The sequence below is a fragment of the Ambystoma mexicanum genome, chromosome 7q (assembly GCF_040938575.1).
Source record: "Ambystoma mexicanum isolate Mex_15411 chromosome 7q, UKY_AmexF1_1, whole genome shotgun sequence".
NCBI lineage: Eukaryota > Metazoa > Chordata > Amphibia > Caudata > Ambystomatidae > Ambystoma > Ambystoma mexicanum.
Window position 1 is genome coordinate 642,263,317 of NC_090941.1, and position 22,728 is coordinate 642,286,044.

Genomic DNA, 22,728 nt, shown 5'->3' on the forward strand with positions numbered 1-22,728 from the left:
CCCTAAGGTCTCATAAAAGGCCGTCTTTCAATTCGGACTGGGCATACGTTACCTGCTGCTAAGCTCCTCCATACCCTCAATTATTGAAACAACAACACACAAGCCATTGTTTTCAAACTCTTTTCCACAAGCATCTGTTATTTGTGTGAATAGATATTGCTTGTGCCCAAAACAGTGTCCCTGGATGTTATTGGTAAAATACCCCTCACTGGATGCATACTGTCCTACCCTACATGCTTCAAATCAACACTACTAGCCAGATGTAAAAAGTAAATTCTCCACATGCACAAAGTACATTAGTTCCTATTCGCCCAGAGGCAATTTCCACTGTCTGTAGCAAGTGGAAATGTTGAGGCCTGCACTTGCATGTTTCTATGTGTGAAGCTAGCATAGTGAATAATCATGTCCTAAAACATTTAAGAGGAAGAAATTGCATATCTCTAAACGCTCAGTTTCATACTCTAACGTCTGTCCTATGCATTTCAGGATTATGCCCCCACAGTACCGGGTCTCATTGTCGCGTACTGCCTGCTCCCAAGGGCTTGTCACCCCTAGAGCACCAAGAACCAGGGGCAGTGGTGTTTGCCGTGGGTGTTAGGGAGAATTCTCATATTATGGCTAATTTCCCTTACCTAGTGAGTCCCTCAGCAACTTTGCTGGATCTCTGGAGTTATTTCTTTCCACTTGGTAAGAGTGTGAGCTTTCCCCCCCACTTTTACTTGTGTTTTGCTATGTGTTTGTACCTGTTGTTGGTGATTGTGGACTCTGGAGTACACCCCTACAGTAGCCCCCTTCTGTGCAGTGACACACGGTTGTCGTTCAGACTTCCCCCCAACTCCATTTCTGAGGCTGACTACTGTCACCCAGAAAAGGGTAAAGTTACCATTAACTTTACTTAGTCAAATTTAACCACAGATCCAGTACACCCCATTTTACATGGAGTACTGGAAGGGTTAACTCTTAGCCCTTTTTTATCTGTACCTCCTAGAGCATTGTTTCGCTCTTTTAACATTTAGACATGGCTGGTGGCAGTGATATCTACCCTAATTTTCTACTGCGGTTATCTTCTATAACCGTGGTAATATTGTAGGCTATTGTATTAGCCTCAAACTTAAACCCGCTTGACCAAATACTTTTTCTTTTGGCTCCGGTGCGGTTTATTCGCCATTTCTTTTTGTTAAACTCCTTCTTGTGTTTTACTTTGCGCGGCAAACCGGGTTTGCCTTCTTTGTTCACTGTGTTTTGGCAGGCTTCTGCCAAGAAGCCCTCCTCAAGGCGCCTGGGTGTCTAGGTGGGCTGAATGTGAGTCACCCCCTGCACAGGGTATCCTAGGAAACCCAAGTCACACTTTTTCATGATTGGCTGAGGTAGTTGTCAGGGCTGGACAACCCCCCTGCTGGGTGATTGACAGCCAAGCTGTGTGAATGGGGGATTTTTGCATAAAAGGCAGGTCTCTTGGTCTGGAAGTCAGAGAGTCGCCACTGGAACTACAAGGAACCGAAGAGAAGCGGAGGAAAGGTCGACTGCTGCAACTATCCCGTCCCGGTGAAGCCCTGCTGCAGTCCTGAGCTATCTACCCTTCAACGACTAAGAGAAGATCCAGTCCGGAGTCTTCTTCCCTTGAGCCTGGTGGGGATAACCAGCTCATCTTCTTCAGCCAGAGGTCCCCTTCGTGGTCGAAATCGCTGCACACTGCTGTAGTGGTCCGGATAGCCTCTCCACCTTTTATTCATTGTCGCTGCTACCGGCCTCATCCCCGTGTGGTGTAGACCCCCTTCATCGTTCTTCTTCGTGGCGAAGCCAGGAATCGTGGGTTTACAGGAAACTACCAGGAACAACTGCCGTGGCACCAGCTTCTTCTTTGAAAAGGTACTGTGTCCTGCTTGAGGAATCTTGGGTGAAATCCCTATATCTCGCTTATAAGGCTTGCCCTTATTTTTCCCTCCTTCTTATAATTTTTGCTTCCGAACATTTGACAATATCTAAAGTACAATTGGCAACTTTGAATCGCGAACTTTCCGACGTGTGATCCTCGACACAGGAACCCAGTTCCACTTGACACTGGCTGCGGCCTCTTGACTCTTGTATTTCTGTCGATGAGTGTTCTTCGATTCTGTTTGCCTAACTGTTAGCGAGAATCCTGTGCAGTTCCCTTAGGGAGCACTACAGAAGATTAAGACTACAGGTGAGAGCAATAAATCCACTTTGGCATTAGTCTGTACCACAAAGATTTAGTTGGTAGCCGTGGCTGAGCAGTCAGACTTATCTCAAGAGGGAGATGAGCAGTATTCAGGGTTTACACAATAGGCCTACAGTACTATGGCACAAGAAAACACTGACCAAAGCTTTGTATTCAAAAGTAGATATATATTTATTTTATATACTTCTAGTAAAACACATTTATCACAGTCATCAAGCAAGTTAAATTAAATCAAAGGAAAAAAAATATACACACTCCCAAGTTAAATTGTAGACCAATTGAACCAGAGTGAAAACTGAGCAAAACGGCACAGTGAAAACCACACACAAGGGATACTCTATCAATTCCTCAAAAGGGAGGGAAAGCACAAGTTATATAGAAATAGTTTCATACACACCCTAGCAACACTTTCCATAGGTTTGTGAACCAGTTTAAGCAAGATAGTGCATCAGTATAGGCAATATTTAAATGAAAACTGAGCAAAATGGCATTTCACAAGGTTTAAAAATGGGAAGGAAAGGGTAGCTGTAAGAAATAGGTGCACCACACAGTTCTGGATGAGAATCAATCTAAAGAAGGCAGGTCTAACCAATGTAGCCAGAGTCAGTAGGCCTGTGCCACAGTCAGTGGTACAGGGCAAGGACCCAGGAGCAAAATGTTTTTGTAGCTGCAGTCAAGTCTTTGGTTAACAAATTTGAAAAGGTGGATGCAGAAGTTGAAAAGACAATGTTAAGAGAGAGCGGGTGGCCATCCCAACAGGTACGTAAAGGATTTAAAACACCTCTAGTGCTACCGCGACGAAAGGGCGACCTGGCGGAACAGTGTACCTTTAAATGAAGAAGTGGCTCCTGCGGTGGCGGTTGTTCCTGGTAGTTCCTGCAGTTTGGGTGATCCAGCAGAGTAAGAGAGGATCTCGTCATGGAGGAAACTTCGAGTTACTGCACTACCCAGGGATGAAACCAGATGCGGTACTGCACAATGAATAAAAGGTACGCTCCTTTAAATCGCGGTCCGGGGGGGACTGGTGCCTGGCTATCCGGCCTCCGAGTACAGGGTACGGGAGATTCGACCAAGGCATGTCCGGGGAGGCGATTGGCAAACTGGTTGGCCCCACCAGCTCAAGGGAAGAAGGCTCTTGCAGAGGAAGATCTTCTCTCGTCGTTTGGAGAAAAGTGTTGAGACACTGCAGCAGGGCTTCACTGGTGGTTAAGTCATTGCAGATGTCTTTGGCTTCTCTCCTCTTCGGCTTCTTAGTGCCAGTGGTGACGTCTTGCTCTTTCAGTCCCCAGGACCCTGCTTTTATGCAAAAAGATCCCCATTCGTACAGCCTAGCTGTCATTCACACAGTGGAGTGGTCATCTTGGTGGGAGACCCTCCAGCCTATCAGGATAGAGTGCGACATGAGTTGCAGAGGCAACCCTGTCCAGGGGTCCTACTCCCCCTCCCACACAATGGACCCACCCCAGACTCAGTGGCGCCGAAAGGAGGGCTTCTTGGCAGATGCCCACCAATAGGACGAACAAAGGATCCCCAAACTGGGTAAGGAGTTTAGAGAAAGACACGAGAAAGAAGTTATATTAAAGTTCTGGAAAATAAAACCTACCGAAGTCAAGTTAATATTAAAATGCACCAGCGGTATGTTAGAGGCTGTCCGAAAAAATGGTAGCCTCGAGCAATGGGAAAATCCCATAGGGAAATATTTGCGGTCAAATATTTACAGTAGTAATCACTGCCACCAGCCAGAAACTTTTGAGAGAGGGACTGTACGGTATCCTTTCGAAAATGAACATAAGGGAAAAACTATTAACCCTTTCCAGTACCTCCGTAGTAAGATGGGTTGTACTGGTTTAGTTCCTAGAAATTTACTACTAAAGTCAATTGGGACTTTACATGCCCTGGGAGACAGTAGTCAGTCCCAGGGTATGGAGTCTATGTTTGGGGGTCACTATGACACCCCTGTGTCACTGCACTGAGGGTGCTGTGTAACACATGTGAATAAAGATGGTTCCTAGGGGGTTGAGAAAATCCCATAGACATTACACACAAAAAATAGCCTAGAACACACATAGCAAAAATGCCTAAGAGTGGGAAAAAGAGTCTCACTCTTAGCAGGAGAAAGAAACAAACCCTTCAAATACAGAAAAGCTGCTGGGGGACTCCATAGGTAAGGGAAAAAGCCATAGAATGAGAATTCTCCCTAACACTAACATATTGCCTATATTTTTTGCCCCCAACTCTCTTTGGGTATCTCAGGTGCTAAGTGTGTTTTTGTCCCGGTAGCATTTCTTGCCGCGGATACGCGTTTATTTAGTAGACCGAACTGTCAAACAGTGATTGCAATCGTATTCACAGTAACGTGGATTGTTCCATAACACTGGTTCTCTCAAACACAGGGTACTTACCTTGATTCATACCGTGCAAAGTGAATTGGTCAGCTGTAGTGTATTTAACGTGTGGTTTTAAATGTAATAGAAGTGTTGTGTTAATAACGAATGGTTTTAAAATAAATGAACTTATATTTTTTACCTGAAACCTTGAGTCACTGTTTGCTTGAGTCACAGTAATTGTGGTCCCTTTGCGTAATCTCTTTAACTGCTCATATACTCTTGAGATAAGCCTGGCTGCTCCGCTACTGCTACCACTTTAACATAGTAGTACAGGCTTGTACCAAAGGTGCTTGTACCAAAGGTAAAACTTGTATTGCCACCTGTAGTCTTAATTGTGTGTAGTGGTCCCTAAGGGCACTGCACAGGATTCTGCCTAACAGTGGCGCTTGGCACAACAAATGCATTGGCGCTTTCGACAGACTCCAGCTCCCATCAACCCTAGCACCCAAAGCTCACGTGATGCTTCTCGTCTCTGCGCTCTCCCCAATACCCAGAAACAACTGGATTTAAGTATATGCCTCACATTCTGTCTCAGATGCTAGCAGTGACCTCCATTCTAACATATACTGTACTTTTGCACTACTTCTCTGTAACTATGTCAGATCTGCTCTATTCTGTGTTGCTCTTTTGTAATTATGTAAACTGAAAATATCCTTGTCTCTGCGCCCTGATACCCATTGGTCTGGTGCGCGTTACAAATAAACAAACAAGCAAAAACAAGGACTGCCGGGCGACACTCCTTAACCGTTGCGTTCGCCCGGCAAGGTTGCTCGGTGTTGCTTTTGATTCTTCGATCCAGAATTTTGTTGTTACTCGACGACCTGGCTGGTTATTTGGATCTGCTTCTGTTTTGTCCCTCTCTGCTCCCGGCACTCGATCCCTTCAGACTTACTTCCTGTTCCATTGACCCTGCATGTCCGTTTTTGTACGCCGAGTTTGCCCTCTTCTGTGTCTGGCGTTTGGTCCCCTTCTCTGGATTTCCTGCCCCCCCCCCCTTGATCTTGGTTTACGTGTACTGGACTGCCTCACTCTCTGTCCTTCCTGGCTGATGAACTTGGACTCTTTTCCTTTGGAACACTCTGCTGCATCATCTGAGGACTTCCTGGCTCACCTTTTTTCCTGGATCTCTTGTCCCCCGTGGAACTGAACTTGGACTTTCAAGTGAACATTGCCTCTGGCAACTGTTGCTTTTTGGGACTTTCTGCCTTCTGGAATCCTGTGACTGTGTATCCCTAGATTGCGCCCTCGTGCTGCCTGGTTAAGTTTCTTCACGCTACTAACACCTTGCCGGGTCTTTCTTGGATTTCCACACTCTAACTGAAATCTCTGAATCTTTGATCTTCACTGACTGGAGTTGTGCAAGTAGGTTCCTTGCTTGCCACGGCAGCACAACTGGTAAGAGTGGGGTTTGTCTGAGGGTGGTGCGGGTTGTACCAAATTGGCTTAAAAGGGATACTGAATTGTTGTATCTGTTTGTTTTCCCTTTAGCTCTGCTGTTTGCTACTGCCTTTTCACCTGAGCCCCTAGCCTGCCAGGTTTTCTATCTTCTGCAGGCTGTTCTCTTGGGGTAAAAGTTTCCCTTTGAAAGTAGATACAAGTTGTCCATTGAGACTGGGGTTACCCAAGAAGATCGCAATGTTGACATATTAAAGAGCCGTAAAATAAGAATCAATCTGTGATGGATACAGGGCAGATCCCATGGCTGCAGTATTACAAGCCTTTTCAGCCCTTTGCTTAGATATGGCCGGCGCCCATGCTTCTCTTCATCAACGCATGGACGTTATTCAGAGCCTAATACACCTGTTAACCTCAGATGATGAATTTGGTGATGGGGTGGCATCGGCACCCCCTCCAGCTCCGCCTGCCCCGAACCCAGGCCTTGCCCGTCTTTTTGCCGGGCCAGTTCCCATTAGCCTCACCAGAATGCTTCACAGGTTATCCTAAGACCTATAGGACCTTAATCAATCAGTGCCAGTTCCTCTGCCGTCCTTTGGCCTTCCCTAACTCCACCACTAAAGCTGCTTTTGTGCTGTCCCATCTAGGTGGTACTGCCACTACCTGGGCAAACCCTCTATTGGAGATCAATGAGGCTGCTTTCTATGATTTTAATGCCTTATTGGGTGCAATGAATCTCGTCTTTGATGCTAGGTACACGGCACAGGTGTCAGATCTCGAATTTCTGGCCTTGACCCAAGGAAAGCAGAGTCTTCAGTCTTACTTGGCCCGCTTTAACCAATTAGCAGCAGACTCCACGTGGCCTGAACAGATGAAGGCTGCAGTCTTCTATAGGGGCCTCTCCGATTAACTAAAGGATGTCTTATCTGTGGTTCTGTCCATTCCGTCCAGTTTTCTGGAACTCTTGGATCTGGTTTTACATGTCAACGTGCGCATCATACAAAGACGAGGCGATCGCCTGGCCCCCGAATTGGGAGCTGGCAAGTCTGACACGGTTTCCTCGCTCCTGCTCGGAGACACAAAACCAATGCTAATCAGAGCTATGCAAGGCCCTTTAACTAAGGAGTAAAGTGAAAGGCGAATGGCCAATAACCTATGTCTTTACTGTGGACAAACAGGCCATTTTATCTGTATCTGTCCAAAAAGACCTGTTAAGCATTTGGGAAATACCAAGACTCGTCCCTATACAGGGCCGCTGCGATGGCCCGAGAACATTTCATTGTTTATGCATTTATACCTGCCTATGTCCTTTTTGGTTTCTGACTCCTTTGTCTTCGCTCTTCCTGTAATGATTTTTTCTGGAGCAACAGGCAACTATATTGACTACAAATTGGCAAAAAAGAAAGGGGTGCCTATTGGTGCTGAACGGGTTCCAGAAATGGTGCGCACAGTGGATGGCTCGTGTCTAATCTCCAGACAAGTAACGGAGTAGACAGGACTCGTCAGGTGCACACAAGAGGCACATACTGAATGGGTTATGTTCAATCTGACAACCGCCCCTCAGTTTGTGGTCATCCTGGGCCTTCCTTGACTACTTCAACACAACCCAGTCATCGATTGGGTGACCCAGACTGTGCGCTTTTCCTCTCCACATTGTCGAGAACGATGCCTGACATCAGAGAGCGAGATTACCTCTTCTGCATGTTTAGCACTGCTATCCAGTATGTCCACAGTTAGTGCTTCTAATCAAGACTTCACGCCTGATTTACTACTGGAATATCAGAACTTTTCGGAGGTCTTCGGCAAGGTGTTGTCTGAACAGCTTCCATCACACCGGGATTGTGATTGTCCCATTGATCTAATACCTGGGGCCTTGATTGCTCATGTTCACATCTATTCCCTCACACATAAGGAGGAAGAATACCTCAAGCAATAAATCGAAAACTGATTACATTTGGGTCACACACTGCCCTCCTGGTCTCCAGCTGCCTCACCCATCTTTTTTGTGCCCAAGAAAGACAGAGAGTTGTGGCCCTGTGTGGATTTTAGAGCACTGAACGCTGCACTGTTAAAAACCAGTACCCGTTGCCTCTAATCTCTGAACTACTCTATCGACTAACTTCATAGAATGTGTTCACCAAACTCGATATCAGGGGGCCTACAACTTGGTTCGAATGAGGCAGGTGATGAATGAAGGACCACCTTTAAGAACAAGTACGGTCTCGTTGAATATCTTGTCATGCCCTCTGGGCTATGTAATGCTCTTGCCATGTTCCAACACTCGTCAATATGTCTTTCGGGACGTTCTCGACCATTTTGTCCTGATATACTTGGACGACATCCTCATCTTCTCAGAATCCCTTGATCAGCACGTCCAACATGTACATACAGTTTTGGAGAGGTTGCAGGAGAATGCATGATATGCTAAGTTGGAGAAGTGTGTTTTTCATGCGTCTTCAGTGGAATTCCTGAGTTTTGTATTGTCCTCACAAGGAGTCCACATGAGCAACACCAAGGTCCGTGCAGTGCTGGACTGGCCAGTGCCCACCACTCTGAAAGCTTCATAGTCGTTTTGGGGGTTTGCAAACTTTTATAGACAGTTCATAGCCTTGTTTTCCACTTTTGTGGCACCGCTTACTTATCTGACCAGTCCTTCCATCCCGTTTGATTGGAGTACAGAGGCACATGCTGCTTTCCATTCCCTAAAAGGCGCTTTTACCTCGGCTCCGGTGTTGCAACATCCAGACCCTTCACTGCCGTACATTGTAGAGGCTGACTCTTTAGACATAGCGATTGGTGCTATTCTTTCGCAGGAGTGTCCCACCACGCAAGGTCTACATCCGGTGGCCTATTTGTCGAGAACTCCTTGTGAAAGGAATTACACTATCATGTAGAGGAAACTTTTGGCCATTAGAGCTGCATTCAAGGAATGGAGACCTCAACATTTGGGCACCAGATACCCAGTAACTGTGTACTGTGATCACCGTAACCTGCAGGCCCTGTCGCGTGCAAAATGCACAAATTCCCTCCAAATCCATTGGCATCTGTTTTTTGCCATGTTTAACTTTGTTGTTACCTATAGTCCATGTCCTCTTCATTGCAAAGCCGATGCATTATCTAGGATAGGAGGACATTTTGACGATACACATCCCATCATTCCAATACTACCTAGAGGATCCGCGCTCTGTGTGTGTACGGCCTCTTCCCCTTTGCTGGATGGGATACAACGCTGGGTCAGAGATCATCCCGCTGATGTTACGTCACTGAAAGCACAACTGATCACCGGCTTACCTTATGTACGAGGGCTCTTGTATGTCCCTGATATCTGGATCTGACTCCTTGTGCTCGAATGGTCCCACAACGCCCGAATCACTACTCATCCGGGCCAACAGAAAACCCTTGATCTACTGTACATATGCTGCTGGCGGCCCCATATGAAAAAAGATGTTGCGGATTATGTTTTGAAGTGTTCCATGTGTACCCAATGCAAAACAATTCCGGGTAAACAGATGGGTCTCCTGCAAACTATGCCGATCCCGCACAAACCCTGATACATGGTCTCTATGGACTTTGTGGTTGAGATGCCACAAGAACAAGGTATGACCACTATTCTAGAAGTGGTCGATGCCTTCACCAAAATGGCACGTTTCATCCCTTGTCATGGTATACCGTCTGCTTCTGGTTTGGCCACGCTCTTTTTCACGTACATTGTTCGGTTCTTTGGTCAGCACTCCTCACTCGTCACGGAACCAGGATTGCAATTCACCTCCCGTTTATGGATGGCCCTAACCAGGTCTTTGGGTATTGATGCTTGTTTCTCTTCATCATACCATCCGCAAACCGATAGCCAGACTGATTGTGTGAATGCCACTATGGAACAATACCTCCTATGCCGCTGCTTTCAGTATCAGTCCAACTGGCTCTCATTGTTTCGGGTAGCAGAGTTTGCATATAACAACTCTCACCATTCTTCAGTGCTTTGTTCTCCTTTTGTAATCTTGTATGGTCAACACCCTCGAATGTTACCTCTTGTTGTGCCTTCCCTGGTGCTTGTTCCGGCCCCAAGTGCTGTGATTCGGTCGCTTACCTCCATTTGCACAGCAGTAGCACAACATCTGCAAACCGCCCGAGAGCATATGAAGCGACAGGCCGAAAAACATAATTTTCCGTCCCCAGACTATCAGCCTGGGGATAAGGTTTGGTTGTCCACCAAATACTTACGTATTTCAGGAAAACGCAAGCTGCTCCCGCGGTACGTCGGTCCATATTTGATCAATGAATGTGTCAATACAGTGGCCTTCCGCCACTGGATTGCCTCGCATTGGCGTGTCCATCCTGTTTTTCATGTCTCCTTGTTGAAACCCTACATAGTTGCCACCGACTTCCTACTAATCCTTTTCCCATCACTGTGTGTGGGGAGGACAAATATGAGGTACCAGCAATTTTGGACACTCGTGTCATGAAAGGGGTCGCTATTATTTGATCGATTGGTAAGGAAATGGACCGGAAGATAGGACCTGGGAACCAGCTACCCATGTCCATGCCCCTCTGCTGCTGCACGCATTCCATATCAACCATATGCGTTCCTACTGGGTATGGGCTTTTTACGGGCGGGGGCGGTACTGTCGCGTACCACCTGCTCCCAAGGACTTGTCACCCCTGGAACACCAAGAACCAGAGGCAGTGGCGTTTGCAGTGGCGCCTGGAACAAGAAATGCCTCTTTCTTCACAATGGACTCCAGCTCCCATCAACCCTAGCACCTGAACCTCACGTGATCCTTCACATCTCTGCACCCCCCGCCCTACCTGGAAACAACTGGATTTAATTATACAAGGACTGCCGGGCAACGCTCCTTAACTGCTGCGTTCGCCCGGCAAGGTTGCTCTGTGTTGCTTTTGATTCTTCGATCTGGAATTCTGTTGTTACTCAACCTCCTGGCTGGTTATTTGGATCTGCTTCTGTTTTGTCCCTCTCTGCTCCCGGCGCTCTATCCCTTCAGACTTACTTCCTGGTTCCCTTGAACCCTGCATCTCTGTTTCTGTATGCCGAGTTTTGCTGTTGCCCTCTTTTGTGTCTGGTGTTTGGTCCCCTTGTCTGGATTTCCTGGCTCCCCTTTATCTTGGCTTACATGTACTGGACTGCCTCACTCTTTGTCCTTTCTGTCTGATGAACTTGGACTTTCTTCCTTTGGAATACTCTGCCGCATCATCTGAGGACTTCCTGGCCCACCTTTTTCCTGGATCTCTTTTTCCCAATGGAACTGAACTTGGACTTTCAAGTGAATTTTGCCTCTGGGAACTGTTGCTTTTTGGGACTTCCTGCTTTCTGGAATCCTGTGACTGTGTGTATCCCTAGATTGCGCGCTCGTGCCACCCGGGTTAGGTTTCTTCACGCTACTAAAACCTTGCTGGGTCTTTCTTGGATTTGCACACTCTTCCTGAAATATCAGAATCTTTGATCTTCACTGGCTGGTGTTGTGCAAGTAGGTTTCTTGCTTGCCACTGCAGCACAACAGGTAAGAGTGGGGGTTGTCTAAGGGTGGTGCGGGTTGTACCCAACTGGCTTAAAACGCATACTGAATTGTTGTATCTGTTTGTTTCCCCTTTAGTTCTGCTGTTTGCCCCTGCCTTTTCACCTAAGCCCCTAGCCTGACAGGTTTTCTATCTCCTGCAGGCTGTGCTTTTGGGGGAAAAGTCTCCCTGTGAAAGGAGACCCCAGTTGTCTATTGAGTCTGGGGTTTCCTGAGAGGATTGCGATCCTGACACTCATTCTGTCCTCCTAGATTCTTGTTAGTTCAACATCGTGAATACCCCTTTCAATTGTTAAACCTTATCTAACATGAGTACCTCAGTTAAACCTGATGGTGGTATTGTCTGGCATGATTTTTCAGAACAAACCTTTCTGATGAGGTGCATTTGGAAGGTTTCATGGATGTGGTCATGGTTGGCGCATGCTGTACATCCCGTGGCTTTGTGCACTAAATTCCTTTTTAATCATTGATCTTTGAAAATCGACATTTGCTAATGCAGGATCACACAGACTTATTGGAATTGCGTTTTACTTCGTGAAACTATTTCTAAGCATTTTTTTTTCTTTTATGTAGCTAATCACTCATGCTGAAAACACAGTTTACAACTTCAAGAGATTTCATGGGCGTTCCTTGAATGATCACTTTGTTCAGCTGGAGAGAGGAAAGTTGAGTTATGACTTGGTTGAAATGAAAAATGGAGGCGTTGGAGTCAAGGTAAGACCAGAAGTTAGGTGATTCAGGTTTTGTTTTTTATTGGATTGCATTAGGGCTGTGCCAAAATAGAGGACTATTCACCTCAATACCAATTATTTTAACAATTCTGCTGAAGCAGAATATGGGGTGGAACTGTTGTTTTATTTCATAAATCATATTCCAAACTTAAAATGTCTTTCTTAAAAAATATTAATTGAAACATGTAGTCCCATGTTTGGATTATTTCTCTTAATTCTTCTCGCAACCTCATCCTTATTCACAGAATACAGGGAAGAAAACAAAAGATTAACAAACTAACAGGGGCCAAATGTATGAAAGGATGTTGCCTATGTAAAAACAATGCTAATTAATGTGGCAGGCAACACAAATGATATGATAGGTTATTTATAAAATGCTTAATACTCAGAAGTTTCTAAGCGCGGACCTAGGCATTTAACTCATGTTGATCTGTGCTGTCTTGCTTCCAAGGTGAGCACGTTGCCCCTGAGCTATCCTCCCGAACCAAGTGTAAGTGCTAGTTTGTAATGAACTAAAAGGACTTCACTATGTGCAGTTGCTGAAGTGATTTGCATGCTTTGCTATCTCTAGCGAGTTGCAAGGTAGATAAAACAAAAAAAAAGTATGTGTGCCGCCCTTGCAGCTCACATGGAAATGTATGAATGGTTTGGGGCTGATCATGTCAGGCGCAAGGCGAGGAAACACGCAAGCGAGGGAGGAGACGACTGTCTTAGGGTTGGATCAGGGTCAGTCCCACATCAATCAGCCCCACACCCCTAATACACCAGAATGGATCCCAACAGATTGGAATAAACAAGCATACAATTTATAAACCTCCTTGTCCAGTTTTGGTAACGTGGATGGAACGCCAGGCTTATGTCCACTAAATGTTGTGGATCATTGGTTAGTTGCAGCACAGCGAAAATACAGTTATTACCCAATGATAAAAGGGGGGTGTCCAATGAAGGTTGTATACAAATATCTACTTTATTATTACAAAACAGACAATCTAACAACACAACGAAATACAACCCACCCTGTAAAGGAATGCATAGTACAAACCGTTCTGAGACAGAAAAGGGATGCGCTCTGGTTATAGTTAAGAGGGTGGTCGGTATGGTTAATAACCACCACAGTTTGTTAATGTATCTTGGCTTCAGCACAAAGGAAGCAAAATGATCTTAAAATGTCTCTAGGGGCCTTCTGGGAAGGACCAGGGGGACAGAACCACAATGTACCTTTTGCTGTTGTTTGTTGTTGGTGCTTGACAGGGTCGAGCCAGCTTCAGGGCACTTTGCAGGCTTCTGTGACAGAGTTTGAGACTGGAGTCAACTGCGGGTGTCTGGCAGCAAGACGGTTCCACGAGCGAAGCTAGATGAATGGCTGCAGGTTAGCCTACACAGCAGCACGGGTCATGAATCGTTGTCTCAGTGCTGATCGGAGGTTCTGAAGCACTGGTCGAGACTTCTCAGATGTCTTTAAGCCACTGCGGCTTGACAGCGGTTAGCATTACAGTCAGTTGTGGGTCGAGGAACTCAACTTGCTCGAAAATGTTCTTTACGGCAGACAGCGATAGATGCTCGTTGAGGCACAGTTTCTTCAATGGGCTAGTGTCGTCCTTTAAGGCGGACGGCCCACAGTTGTGGAGTGTGTTGCAGGCAGCTGCCTTTTCCTTGGTTTTGGGTTCAGAGACCTTCTGGCACTCCCTGTACTGGGAGCTTTCTGCAGAGCTGTGTGCTGGCTTTGTACCGGTTCTGAAGCGGCTGGTGGGTCCTCTGAGTTCTTTTCTCCCTCTGTTCCCTGAGAAAAGTTAAGGGGAGGGATCCTCCTTTCCTCTTTGGATATCCTTGCCTTCCTTTACTGGCAGAAGATGTAAGGCTGACTGTACCTTCAGCCAGGGTCCAAGGTTCAGTTCTTCTTTCTTAGTTTGGGTTATTAGTTGGGGCTGAAAGCGCTGCCTTTAAGCCAAAACTATTGTCTTTAAAGTAAGAGCTTTAACATAAGAACTTCAGCTATGGGCTTTGAATGAGGGCCTGTCATGCATTTCAATGGAGATGACATTTGAGGAGGGATATACAGTTGTACGATCATTGAATCAGTTCCATTCCCTGCACCTAGCCATGCTAATCCCTATGGCTAATCCCACCCATTCCTGCCTATATCAGAACTCTTTGAGCTTGTCCATGGAGGCAGCCATCTTCGATGACTATCTCTAAGGAAGCTCTCTGGAAACAAGCCAAAACTAGCTGCCATCCTTGAAATTGAAAGATGCCATGCATCTTAGTGTGGAAAATCTGTACTCAGAATATGTTTGGCCTTTCTTTCATTGAATGCAATGTAAATCCATGCCTTCACGTTGATCCGTTTTCCTCTTTAAAGGGGTAGTTCACTCAAACATTTTATGCTTTAAAAATGTTGGCCATAATAAAAAATATATATTGGCATTGTTTAAAAAAAAGTTCATATGGAAAATAATCTTTAAAATGACCATTCAAGTGCTGATTGGAAGCAGAGAACCAATTTAAGTAGAGAGAGAGGGAAGCGTTGATCTCATCAGGGCCATGTGACGCTTACTGCACAGGTCTATTCACCTGCTGTGTTTATTCACTGATGCATCGAAAGCGAGGTCCCTCCAGAGGAACCAACCGATACATGGAGTAAGCAGATATGCCTACACAATAAGCTTCAATCTCACTTTACTTAGGCATGGCGCCTGCACAGGGCTCCATCTGAAACATAAAGCTGTGCGTTGCACCACATTTTCCTGTTTCGCCCACTCCTATGTGTGTGCTTGTACTTTGGTTTTCCAGCTCCCCCCTGCCAGCATGTGCCACGTTGCCGGCAGCGGGGAGTTAGAAATCCTGAATGGGAGCATAATCCAGAGGACAGTGCTGTTCTTCTCCCCAGCACAAACATCGCCTTGTTTTTTAAACAATTTTTATTTATCAACTTTTTACAACACTCAATCAACAACAAACAAGAAAAAGAAAAAGGAAAACCAAACTTAGCAGTGCATGTCATACATCTTTAAACATCCTGTATCATTTTAAAATTAATCACCGTTTACCCGTAACACTCCACCTTACTCGAGCCTACTCCATTTCACCTACTGCCGTTATATCCTCTAGGGATACTTCCCCCTCCGTATTTCCCGAGGTATCATATTCGCTTGGGTATGCTTGGATGGACCCAGACAGTGTGGCCACTAAGTGCCTCCAGGCCATTAGCGTATCTGTTTCTTCCTCCCCTATTGGCTGCTACACTCCATACCACCGTTTCCGCCTCAGCCCATTTCTTGAGATCATTCCACCAAACCTCTACCTTTGGTCTGTTACATGCCTTCCAACCCATGGCAATCCTGCACTTGGCAAGTATATAAGCCAGGTCCTTAAGTTTATTCACGTGTTTTAATTTGCGTGGTCTAGGGACCCCCACCATACATGCCCACACAGATTCCACGTCTAGCGTGATCCCTTTCTCCGTCAATCGGTGGGCGACTTCTCCCCAGACTCTTTTAATTTCCGGGCATGCCCAGAACATATGTGTCAATCCTGCGTTCACATGCCCACATTTGAGACATGTTTTTATTTCTGCGCTCTTGAATCGAGCAATCCTCTGGGGGGTCATGTACTCTCTGTGGGTTACGTATAGCTGGATTTGTTGCAGCCTCGCGTTCCTGGACACCTTTTTATGGTACCTCTGAGTCCTCTCCCATAGCCCATCATTCATGAGTTCCCCTACTTCCTCTTCCCTGTCCCGTCTTAGGTGGGTCACTTCCTTCCCCACTCTGGACATCAACAGTTCATAAATTTAGGAAACCTTATGCCCCCCACGCCTCTGCGATATCATACATTTTTTCTATGGCCGTATCAGGTTGGTCTTCCAGCAGTACTTCAGACCATGTTTCTCTCACCCACCGCACCAATGTGGTGTATGTGATATACTGCCCTAGGTGTAGACCCGTTTCCTCTACCAGTGCATTAAATTCCATTATCGTCCCAACTTGCCATATATCTCCCATTGTTGTGATACCCACCGATTCCCAATGCTTACGAATTGTCTTCCTCAGTTGCTCATCCCCTCCGGTCAATGCCACTAGCGCCACTTGCGTCAGCAGCCTGGACTCCAACATTGAGTCTTCCGTTAGCCACCTAGCCACATATTGCAGCTGACTGGCCAAGTGATAAATCTCAAAGTTGGGAAGTTTTATGCCCCCTTTATCATATGTGTTCTTTAGTTCCACAGGGCTATGCTATTCTGGTATTATGCCAAATGAAGCCTCTACATATGCTCTGAAGTTTAATAAAGAATCTCTTGGATATCATGTATGTTATATTCACAAAAAAGTGTATGAGCCTCTGCAATACCACCATCTTCAACAACGCCGCTCTCCCTACCGTGGCCAAAGGGAGCTTTGTTCAGAATCTCATGCTATTCTCGATGTTTGCCACTGCCTTCTCTGTGTTATGTTTGTGTTCATCCTCCACTGTGTGATAGATATCAATCCCTAGGTATTTAAAGGTTTTGGTCTCCCAGGGTATTTGTCGTAAAGGTAAGTGTTCTCGCGGGATCCCCTTATACCTCACCAGGGGGAACATGCACGACTTTTTAGGATTAACTACGATGCCTGAGATCAACGCAAATCGCTCTAATACTTCTAAAATGTATTGCAAGTTTCCACCGGGTATCTCAAGTATAACAACATATCATTGGCATACAATGATATTAAGTGTGGCCCTCCTTTCGTGGAGATCCCCACCTCTTCGTACTGTTGCCTCAAACATATCACTAGGGGTTCCAGTGCAAGCATTTGTAGCATCGGGGACCAAGGGCATCCCTGTCTGGTGCCCCTGCTGAGTTGCCACCTCTCTGAGATAATCGCTCCCATCTTGACTTTGGCTAATGGTGAGCTATATAATAGTCCCACCCACTTGAGATACCAGGGCCCTATTCCATATTCCTTTAAGGCTGCTTTCAACCAAGGCCATTTAACAGAATTGAAGGCCTTCACTGAGACGATTGCGATTTCCTGTGCATCTCCTTCTGTTCGCTCTATGATCCAGTGGAGCCTTCCATGGTTGTTGGATATGCTTCTGTGTGGAACATAGCCGGTCTGGTCAGGATGTATAGGTTTGCTTATGACCTGTCTCAGTCTACTCGCCAACACAGCCGTGAGTATTTTGCTGTCCTGGTTCAGCATGGATAGCGGTCTATACGACCCGTGGTCCATGCTCGACTTATTAGGTTTGAGAATCGGAATGATGATCGCCTCCCTCAGGGATTCTGGCAATATCCCTGTTTCAAAAGCTTCATTTAACATTGCCAGTAGGGAGGAAAGCACTTCCATCGTATATGTTTTATAGAACTCGCTAGGGAGTCTGTCCCCTCCCGGGGCCTTGCAAGTGGGTAATTCCTCAATCACTGCTTCTAGTTCCTCCCCTGTGATTGAGGAATCTAGGTTCTCTCTCTCTTCAGCACTCAATTTGGGTAGGCCAATATCCACTAATGTTTCCACTATCTCGCCCCATTCACCTCCGCCTGCGTCATCATAGAGTTTTTTATAGAACTCGAGGAACCCTTTGTTCACGCCCTTTTTGGTATCAAGCGTCTGTCTCTCTCCCCCTGTATTGCTCTGATAGTTGGTCTGGGCGTCTAGCTTTTATACAGCCATGCTAGCAACCTCCCTGGCTTGTCCCCACCAGTATGCTGCCTATCTATGTATTTCTTGTAATTTAGAGTACACAGGCTCTCCCAATGCCCTTCACATTCTTGCCCTAATTGGCTTATAGTTTTGGCATCCTCCAACCAGTCATCTCTTCGCATGATTGCCTCCAGTTTCTCATCGCCTTCAGCAAATCTTGCAATATGCCTCCTTGCAGCCCTTTGGATTTTGCAATCGCTGATCCCCTTACCACCACCTTAAATGCCTCCCACAGAGTGCCGGCTGATTCTACGCTTCCAGTGTTATTTTCGAAGTATTCTGCAATTTCTTTCCTCAGGTCCTCTCTGAACACTATGTCTTTCAATGCTTTGGCTCTGAGCCGCCACATTGGGATCCTATCTCTAGGGGCCAGGTACTGCCATATTAAGACCAGTGGTGAGTGGTCAGAGAGGACCCTCACTTTATATTCAGTCCGCATCTCTCCTGTCATCTCCGCAGAGGCAAACAAATAATCTAGCCTTGTATACAAATTTTGTGGGGCTGAGTAATGCGAATAGTGTCTGTGTGTGGGATAGCCTCATCTTAGTCTCCCAATAGGGTCCTCAAGGTTTTGGTTGCAAGGGTGGGTTTGTCTAATTGCCGTCTGACTTGTCCATCCTGGGCTCCAGCGTTTATTTGAAATCACTGCCCCATATAACCGTACCCCCATGGTACAGGCTTATTTTACTATATAAAGTCTTGAAATAGGCTACAGTATCTTGCTTCGGGGCATATGTATTAATAATACACATTTCTCTGTTTTCTATCAATCCCCGTATCACCACCATCTTCCCATCAGATGCTACTGTGAACTGCAACTCCTGAAAGGGGACATGTGGTGCTACCCAGGTAATTACCCCTCTGTCGTATGCCGAATATGTTGCCCCTATGGTGGTCCCTTTCCATTTCGTCCTTATCACCTCTTGTTTTTCTTTCGTTAGATGGGTTTCCTGTAGTAGAGCAATATATATTCTCTGCCTCCTCAGGTACATCATGATCTTAATCCTCTTCAAGTAACTGTTGACCACCCTGACTTTCCAGCTAACTATTTTAAGGTCTCCAATCTTTCATCCATACCCAATCCCACCACTGTCTTCCTTTATCTCCTGCATCCTGCGCAGCGGTGCGTGGACGTAAGCTCGTTCCCCAACTAATACCACTGCAAACTCCCCAACCCCCCTTTCCATCCCCAAACTCCCTCTCCACCCTCCCCCACAACTCCCCAACCCCCGTCGCCCCACTCATCCCATCCCCAACTGCCCAGCTCCATCTCTGGATCTCAGGCAATCCTGCATCTAGTCCACGGCCCCGCCGGTGCCGGGACTCTGCAGGGGGATACTCTACTATTGGTACCCCAACTAAACCAACTCCTAGAAGGGTAAAGATGCATTTCCTCACCGCCTCCTGCATTAAGCCAGATGACGTAGATGCCCTACTATGCTCGTGTTCCAAATTACTATATATGTGTGTCCTGATACCCTTTTCCCCATGTGCGAAGAGCTTTCAATGTCCACAGCACTATAGATCATATTAAGCTCCCCAGGATCTGGCATCCTTCGTGTCAGTTTATAGTACAATATGGAACAATACCGGGTCACTTATCCTGCTCCTGTCAAGGTTGTTTCTCTGAACCATCCGGGCAACCCAGCGTGTCTAGCCAGCGCGCGGTCTCTTCGGGCGTCTCAAAGAAAAACGCCTTATTCCTGTGAATGACTTTTAGTTTAGCCGGGTACAGCAACATGTACTTAAATCCGGATTCTCGCAGCCGCCTCTTGATCGCCACATACTGTAGTAGTTGTGTCTGTACTCCCAAGGTGTAGTCTGGCCACGCCGTGACCGTGGCTGATGCTCTAGTCATCGTCCCACCTTTACGGAAGTGTTCCAGGATCTTTTCCCGATCTTTATAGTTCAGGATCTTGGCGATGAATGCTCTGGGAGGGGCCACCGGTTGGGGTTTCTTTGCTTGGGCCCTGTGCGCTCTTTACACCGTGAACCCCTGAGTGAGCACTCCTGCGCCTATCTCTTGCATCAGCATATTCTTCACATAGTTTGTGGGGTCCACACCCTCTTCACCTTCCGGTAGTCCCACTACCCGTATGTTGTTAGGTCGCGCCCTTCCTTCTGCCTCCTCTGCTTGACTTTCCAGGTTGCGCACCTGTTGTTGCAATATGTTGAACTCTGTAGCATTGGCCATGCTGCTGTCGGTATTGGTCTTTACTTTGTTCTCTAACCCAGTCATGCGATCTGCCAACATTTGTACATCCTGTCGCAAAATGTTGACATCAATACTGACCGCATCAATTTTTAATTCTAATGAGGTCTTCAATTCCGCCCTGGCTACATTGAGCTTCGCCTCCCACGAGGATTTCAGATCCACTATGGCTTCCAGGATCTGTTGATCACCTTGCGATGGGGTGACTGCTTGGTGTGGGATTCCCTCGGTATTCGTAGATGCGTCCGGTGACTGTGCCGGCTTAGTGAAGATGTCCAACGTGGGGTGTTTTCCTTTACTTTTGACGACTTTAGACGCCATCACTGCGCGTATCGTGAATATTCTTCACGTTCCCAAAAAGTTCCTTGTTTAGCAATGACCGCTGGCCATCTGTGTCTCTTGCGTGTGTTGTGTTTTCAGCCCATGCCCAATTTTACCTATCACTCAGCTTGGATTCCTGAGCTGATGTGTTGCTCGCGTCACTCACTCCCCAACACTGTGTTTGGCCTTTGTCACTCTGGGTCAGTGTAGTGCTATTGTCTCTGTGCCAGGTGTATTCACCACTTGGCCGCCAGGTGTGGGCTTAGCAGTTGCAGTATAACGTCAGGCTATAGCCATTCTGCCACATCTGTCACATTCAGGTGAGCTTCACTTACATCTCCGGGCGAGTGTCTTAGCAGGCGGAACCGGGCTACACCCAGTGGCTGAGCCTATGTCATTGCTTGCCCATTCTGTCTTGCAGCGTGTCAATGGTCCAGGGGTCCGACTTCCACGGGTTGTGTCTCCCCTGTGAAGCCCGCTCCGGTGCAGGAGCTGAAGTTGCGGCGTCCGTCCAGGTATCTGGTGCTTCTCCTGTGCATCGTGTATGGGGGTTGACTTGCCTCAGATAAATATATGTGGATCAATTCCCCTTCGGGCCAGGCACATTGCAGCTGGCCAATAAATTCTCCAGCATGGGGTCTGGCATGGATTCACATGCTCATGAATATTCCCCGTCGTCAGGCCGGGAATCCTCGGTATAGAAGAAAATCAGTATCAGTTTTGTTTCTGATCTGTCTTTCTTAGTAGTAACCAATCACTGCTCTCTGGGTCATACTGCCCCCAGCCAATGACTGCCCTCTCCCTAAGCCCCGCCTCTGGCAGCCATCCTCAGATTTTTACCACACGTTCAAGTGTTGGGAGTCCTCGAGCTGTAGCTCTCGAGCTTTTGCTGCGTTTTCGCGCTTTTTCAGGAGATTTTTCTCATTTTTCGGTTAAATAGAGCCTCAAGCTCCACCGTTTCTACATCTGATCAACGGGGATCCGTTTTGGAGTTTTCTACACCCCTCAAGGGTGAAGATTTCGTCGAGTTACGCTTTTTCCAGAAGTTCCGAGGCCTACCCCGGACATGGCCCAGGAGAAAGGAAGCTCGACGCCCGGGAAGCTGTTCAGGACCTGCCCTGGATGCCAGCTTCAGAATGTTTTCAAGGAGGACGAGCATTCGTTATGCCTCTACTGTCTCCATGAGGACAAGACGCACACGGAGAAGGACTGTGCGTTTTGTGGGAACATGTCGGAGCGGACCATGAAGGATCGCCACCTCCGTTTCGCCAACTGGCTGGAAGGGAAGAGCCCGTCAGGCGAGACGGTCGGGTTCCTTGGATGCCAGGCAGGGCGCATCCTCCCCGGCGCCATCAACCACGAGCCAACACTCTGGCTCGGGTAAGAGGAAGTCCGAGAACCCGGCAAAGCTTCTGGAGAGGCCCCGGTCGATCTTGAAGATTCCGACAGAGGGGGAGCGAGGCTCGCACCCTCCCCCCAAGGTGAAGGCCCCAGGCATACAGAAGGTGACGATGGCCTTAATTCACCCTGCTAAGACCTCGATTGAGGATGTCGCAGGGGCCCTGGCTCAGCCTGTGGAGGCTACACCAGTGGAAGCGACCTCAGGACCCAGAGTCTCCCTGTCACCGTGGAGGGAGTCGTCTTTCAGGCCCATTGAGAATACCCCCACAAAGTCCTCGTTGGAAAAGGTGGGAGAGGGGCTGGTGGCCATCGTTGATACGGACACGACCTCTGAAGAAGAGCTCATCGAAATCGTGGAAGAGGCCCAGCCCATCGGGAGGGATCCCGATGAGGGCGATGACGAGAGCGACGGTGTCGCTGACAAGGCTCCACAAGAGCCCTCGCGCCCGTTGTTTCCGGCGCCGCAGGACACTTCGTCGGCCATTTTGTCAGCGATTCAGTCCTTATGCTCGGAGATAAGGACAAGGTTGCCCCTCCCCCCGACGGAGGTACCTGAGCCAGACCCGACGGGGGAGCCGGAGCCAGGACCTTCGGAAAGTCCACCGCATAAGAAGAGGAGGACGCATCCTACGCCACCTTTCCCACCTCTGCGGCCTGCTCTGCCTTCCCCCCGGTCTACTTCGCATGGGGATGATATAGGCACGGACACGGCTACAACAGGTACAGATGACTACGGAGGCAACGACGGGACGTGTCCCCCGTCGCCCCCTGCTCGGGCATCCCTGCCCAACGAGATTAGATCCTTTTATGCCATGATTTCCAGGGCATCCGAGCTCTTCCAGCTCTGCCCAGAAGAGAAGAAGAAGGAA

General features: G+C 47.3%; 1 protein-coding gene across 1 annotated transcript in view; it reads left to right on the top strand.

Moving 5' to 3' along the window:
* HSPH1 (heat shock protein family H (Hsp110) member 1) overlaps positions 1 to 22,728 on the top strand; it is a 2,244,846-nt gene that overhangs the window by 406,706 nt on the left and 1,815,412 nt on the right. Inside the window, exon 3 of the mRNA XM_069639955.1 lies at positions 12,087 to 12,227. Within this exon, the coding sequence (XP_069496056.1) occupies positions 12,087 to 12,227 (141 nt within the window). The remainder of the gene's footprint in view (positions 1 to 12,086; positions 12,228 to 22,728) is intronic.